The sequence below is a fragment of the Haliaeetus leucocephalus genome, unplaced genomic scaffold (genome assembly GCF_000737465.1).
Source record: "Haliaeetus leucocephalus isolate CR32 unplaced genomic scaffold, Haliaeetus_leucocephalus-4.0 Scaffold1, whole genome shotgun sequence".
NCBI classification, from domain to species: domain Eukaryota; kingdom Metazoa; phylum Chordata; class Aves; order Accipitriformes; family Accipitridae; genus Haliaeetus; species Haliaeetus leucocephalus.
The window spans coordinates 15816425-15822424 of NW_010972437.1; the positions used below are offsets into that span (position 1 = coordinate 15816425).

General features: G+C 37.1%; 1 protein-coding gene across 1 annotated transcript in view; it reads left to right on the top strand.

Moving 5' to 3' along the window:
• The window catches only part of KCNH7 (potassium voltage-gated channel, subfamily H (eag-related), member 7), a 241098-nt gene extending 235672 nt beyond the window's left edge, over nt 1-5426 (top strand). Inside the window, exons 15-16 of the mRNA XM_010567570.1 lie at nt 2259-2451; nt 3829-5426. Of these exons, the coding sequence (XP_010565872.1) occupies nt 2259-2451; nt 3829-4095 (460 nt within the window). The 3' untranslated portion in view covers nt 4096-5426. The remainder of the gene's footprint in view (nt 1-2258; nt 2452-3828) is intronic.
• Nucleotides 5427-6000: the final 574 nt, after the last annotated feature.

The following is a 6000-nucleotide window of genomic DNA, read 5'->3' on the forward strand; positions in this document are numbered from 1 at the left end:
TGCTTCCTTCATCTACCATAAGCCAACCAAACCATAGTATTTTTTGTTTCTGAATACTATGTAGTACATTAAAAAGACATTTTAATATGTAAGCCTAAATTGCTGTAATTTCTAATTGCAGTTAAGTCGAGTAACCTAAGTAACTGTAAATGTCACATAACTAAACAGCTCCATGTTCCCCATCAACAGTGTGTAGTCTTTCAGTTACATTTCTTTTCCTGAAATCTTAAGTTCTTGAAACTGAAGTTATATCTCAAATTTACCCATAGTTTTATCAAACTCTCATGCAAGTTCTCAGTAATTTCTTGAGTGAAAAAATATCATTGCTGCTGATAAACTAAGATTTAAATTGTTATGGATTTTATTAAATCATTTTATTCTTTAAGTCTTCTCATGTTTTTAAAGTTTTTCATGCTTTCAGGATTTTGGGCCTTGCCGGGTCTTCTATGAATGTAACACACAATATTCTTTCCTGCTTATGTCAGATCTGACCTGCTGGACTAAAAGCATGGTCACTTCTTCCTGAAGTTTTCCATGAGACAACTTGGCGTAACACTCAAAGTATTAAATGGATATAAAAGGCTGGAAAGCCACTGCACAAGGAATATGTCTGTAGAGCTATCTCTGTTTCTCCTCTTTAAGCAATTGGAATTTCATGGAGACCGTGGGCCAAGCATCTAAGGTTCTCCTGTTTATTCATCCTTCAGTGGCATGACATGGACTTGCTTTAAATTTTGGAGAAAGGAGGAAGAAGTTGTATATGTAATGATGATGAATAAAGACTACCAGAGATACTCTTTGATCTGAAGTACCAGGAAACTCCCATCAAGTGCTAACAAAGTCAGAAGGGAGCAATTTTAGAGTTAATTCAAAGCCAAAGAGAACTGTTGATGCAAGTCCTCTAATGTTAAATCCCTTTTATTCACTGAGATGTTAGGGCCCAGGTTTAGCAGACGGAATCTCTCTGGATGGTGGCGTGCTGCTGCTGCAGTATTTTCCCCTGTGGCATCAGCATCATGCTTGTTGAGATCAGCACATTTGCAAGTAGCAAAGAACCTCAGGGAACTGAACAAGAGGGCAAGTAGGGCATGATTGACTGTAACATCCAGATTTGGGCCTTTCCTTATGCGAGCTCAAGCCACAATACCAGCTTCTCCCCATAAAGGAAGAAACAGCATCCTAAATATCCTTTGGGCATACTTTTCAGATTAATTTCATAGGTGCTTTTATAAATAAATGACACAGGCAATGGACAACTTCAACATGATAAAAAATAGTATCAGTGAAGCACCTGGTGAAAGCAAAAATCTGTCAGCACATGATCAATTCTGTTGCTGTAAGGAGCCCAAGGAGTAACATTCACAACATTAAAGGCTGCTGACAAAGATTTGTTTACTCTGTCAGAAGATGAGTTGCAATACAGAAGGCTGTAGATCTGTATTACAGTCTGTCATCACAGGTCCTGTAGCCTTCCAGCAGCTGGGGAGGCACAATAGGCATTACCTATTGCTGAGTTTGTCACAGATCTTGGCAAGACCATTTGAAAATCATTTCAGTGCTATGGAATTCTAAGTATGGACAACATAAGCAGCTCAAGTGTTTCAGAAGTCATGTACAAATTTATGAAAAGGGAAAAAAAGAGAAAGAAGCTACTAAATTTGAACATCAGAAGTGTTGACATTAATTCTGAGACCTGAATAAGTCTGAATGAATTTTCACAGTAAGGATGCTTGGGCTGTTGGGTTTTTTAATGATCTTGAAAGCATCTTTCATTTTCCAACTGTGGAAAAACACAAATGTGGTTTTCTGCTTATTTCAGTGCATTGTATTAGCATTGGGAATGTCAGAATTAATTGTCAGATGCATCAGAAATAGTGTCCCATCCTCAGCCAGTACAAATCAATTTATTTACATTGAAAAGAGTACATTTATTCCAGTTAATTTCAACCAAAGACCTGGTCCCCACGTTACTTTTTGTTGCAAGCATAAGGGACAGTAATGAACTCATTCTTAATGTAGCAAAAAGATCAGAGACAAGCATGCAGGTATGTTCCGCAAAGGAAAGGGAGAGCCAGCAAGCTTTGGAAGGGCTCAGCACTCCCTCTTCCGTTCTTTCCTATTTAAGACATGGTCATGTCATAAGCAATAGTTTGCTTTATTGATAAGCTGCAGGTCCCTCTTGAATGCATCTGTAATCAGTATGTTAAAATATACTGACTCCCGACCATGAGTTAACTGATTTTGTGCTACTTCTCTAGGCTTGAATCCCAAATGACTGCTGATATCCAAACCATCCTGCAGCTTCTGCAAAGGCAGTCAACACTCATTCCACCCGCCTATAGCATGGTGACTGCAGGTGCAGAGTATCAACAGCCAGCAATCCGGGTCATACAAAAGCTTCAGCCTGCAGCATCAATTAAAACAGACAGAAGTTTCAGTCCTTCATCTCAGGTATGTACAGGTCCAATAAGATCAAAAGAGGTTTGCTAATCTTTTTAGTTTATGATGGAAGAAATGTATACCAATCTAGGTGCTGGTTCACTAGGTTAAGGAGTATGCAATTATTATTTTGACCTAGCACCTCCACTGTGGACTTAGATACCACAGTTTCAGAGGCCACATTTTCTGTGAGGGCTGTAAAAATCCATACAATGATCTTATAATCAGACTGATCTACTTAATTATCATGCTCTTTACAAAAGTTAGCAGAAATGACAAATACTAGACATGGGTGTAAACCACACTTTCCAAGCATCAGACCTGCCTGCATGGGTGCATCTGCCATAGGTCCCATTCATGAAGTCCTGAGAAGCACCATGACTATGTTTTCCTCAAGGTACAGGCCAGGCAAGATCAGCTGATGCAGCATGATGGTTATACACACAGGGAAGTGAGAGGGGCTAAAACCATTCTTATGTCCAGCCTCCTGCTGCTTCTAGAACTATGAACATACAGAGCTGTGACATACCTGCGTTTCCCAATACATGTTTTCCACCTCAGTTCTCTTCAACCAAAATTTGATGATTTTCCAAATTTGTTTGGGATTTCTGGAGTTTATCAGCTTGGCCAGAGATGTGGCATGTCATTTCCAAATGGGCCGCTGCATGTCCAGAAATCTCAAATCAGTCACATAGCATACAATTAGTAAATCCAGCCTTCTTGGCTGTATCAGATTCCTCGTGCATATACTGGAACAGATACGGGCACAGGAAGTCCAACACATAGAGAAGGCATCAGTTCGCATGCATGAAGATTATCAGGGCAGCAAATGTGCAGCAGTAGTTTTCAGTTGTGTAAACCCACCATGCATATACCTGCACAAAACACATACACATATCTCTGTCTGAACAGAAATATGGCCATCATCGGCAAACATCAGCAGGCTCACTGTACACTTCACGCAAATTCTGAGTTTAAAGGTGAAGGAGAACTGAGTGCTGAGACTGGAATCCAAATGGTTATAATGTTCAGAATGATGCAATTCCAGAGTTATGTTCTGAAACAAAACTGCAAATTCAAGAATGTTGAAACCCATACTCTTAGATCGGGTCTCAAGAATATTCAGTCCTTGAGAAAGGACTGTTCATATGTGTATCTTGATGTCTTATAAGCAAGTCTGAGGAGGGGACAAGATACCAGGCTTCTACAATTAATCAACAGAGTTACACTCAATTACATTAAATCAAATGCAGTACCATGTAAAAATATTTCAGTACACTGCTTAATTTTCAAACATGGTTTTCCAGCAACCATCTGAACGTGCTCATTTTTGAGCCTGGAAGTAAGCAATTTAATTATTACAATCTTGTTTCTTCTCCTCCCTTACAGTGTCCTGAATTTCTAGACCTTGAAAAATCAAAACTTAAATCCAAAGAATCCCTCTCAAGTGGAGTGCATCTTAACACAGCCTCGGAAGACAACCTGGCTTCTTTTTTAGATCAAGAACGTGACCAGTCTGTAGAGTGTCCCCCCCAGCATCGTAAAACTTATCTCCAGCCAATTAGGCACCCTTCCTTGCCAGAATCTTCACTAAGCACTGTAGGAGTCTTGAGTCTTCATAGGCATGTTTCTGATCCTGGTCTTCCTGGGAAATAATACTTTTATACTATTATTTCACATAAAAATGTAAGTGCTTTTAATGGCTGTTTTTCCTTTTTTTTGTATTTAAATCCTCTATACTTGACTCAGGGGCTACAAGGAATATACCATTATATGCAAAAGTACTGTATATTTTCCTAAATCTGAAGCTTGTAAGGTAAAGTTGAGCAGTTCTGATGTAAATATATATATATACACACACACACACACACACTAACTGTATGTTCCAAATGTAAAACTGCCAGCATTCTCAAGGCACCTTATATTTTTATTTTTTTTTTAAATAACATGCATGTTCTGAAATTACAGTTTACGTTGCATGGAGATTACCATTTACTGCTGTCATGGAAATAGTATTTTATTGTGGATATGTCTTCAGAGCAAATAGGAGACCAATAACAATAATTCACATACATAGAAAAAACTCATACCTAACCAAGCTAAAGTTCAAGCAAAATCTTCTTCTAAGCTCACTTTCGAAAACTGATTTATCTTTCTTTAGTGAGCTTTTTACAATAAATCACAGTGATTCTGAACCTAGAGAAAGAATAAGGTAACCAAATCTTATGGTTTTGAAACAATTAGGACAGAGAAACCAGCTTCCTTCCAAACCAGTTGAAGCAGGGCAGTATTTTAAGAGACAGGAAAACTCTGCCACATGCTGAAAAGTATCGCCATAGGTCACATCCACAAAACTGCATTAATTGAATAATTTGTTTCCAGTACTTTTTTTTTTTTTTTTTTTTTTTGTTAAATTGCATCATAGAAGTTAGCTGTCATGAGCAGGCAGGTACTCTTCATCTGTCACACAAACATAATCAAATGCAATAAATCTAATTTCTATATAATACAGAAGACTGTGTTCATTTTGTTCAATACAAATTATTAACAATCTGTTTAATTTAAAAGTACTTTACACATTTTTGTTTTATAATTATTAGGGTGGTTGTTTGCAGTTATCTGGTTTTACTGACTGGCCCCTCTACAATGATCCTAGATAGGGTATATATGTATGTGGACACACACATACACCACGCACACATTCCTGTATGTGTGCATGTGTGTATTTTATATATGTACATATGTGTGTACGTATGTGTGTATATATTTATATACACACATACACACAAGTGTGTGTATATACCTACACTTACATGTAGGAGTATAGATATATATAGATATATATATATGTATATATGTAAAATCACTTTCAGGAGCAATCGTAAACTTTCTTATTACCAAACGAGTAAGCTTAGCTTGTGTCCAAAGCTGACTACATTAGAATAAAATGATTTAAGATCTGTAGGCTTTAAATACAGTATGTACTGTATGTGCATAATGCTTTGTGAATACTTAGATTTAATTTTATTAAAATATTATTCTGCTTCAAATGTTGTGTTTATTTTAGAAGGAACTGACCTTTTTATTACTGTTTTTAAATATTTAAAAATGTTCACATGATTTTCAAATCTTAAAGCTTTAATGTGAAATTCCTCTAGGAAGACAACTGGTTTCAGAAAAGCATGTAACCCAGTTAGCAAGGGAGCAGTTAAATTTTAACTAAAGCCAAATTAAACCCTCTGTTCTAAACCAGTGCTACAGAGTAATGCAATAGTGGTCAACCCTCACATTAATAGATAGATACATTATATGTTGGGGTCAGAATGATACATAACATTTTTAGTCATACACAGCCAGTAGATAAACCCAAGGTGGCTGAATCTTCTCTCATTTAAAATTAGTGTGAGTGTTGAGCTACTGAGCAGGGCTCTGCTTTACCTTTGCATATAAAGACACAAAAATGAATTAACTGAATACCTTTGTAAGTGAAAAGATAAACCAACCCTTCCCATAAAGATCAAATTTTCTTCTGCCTCATGCTACTGTTCATTGTTGAAAGGT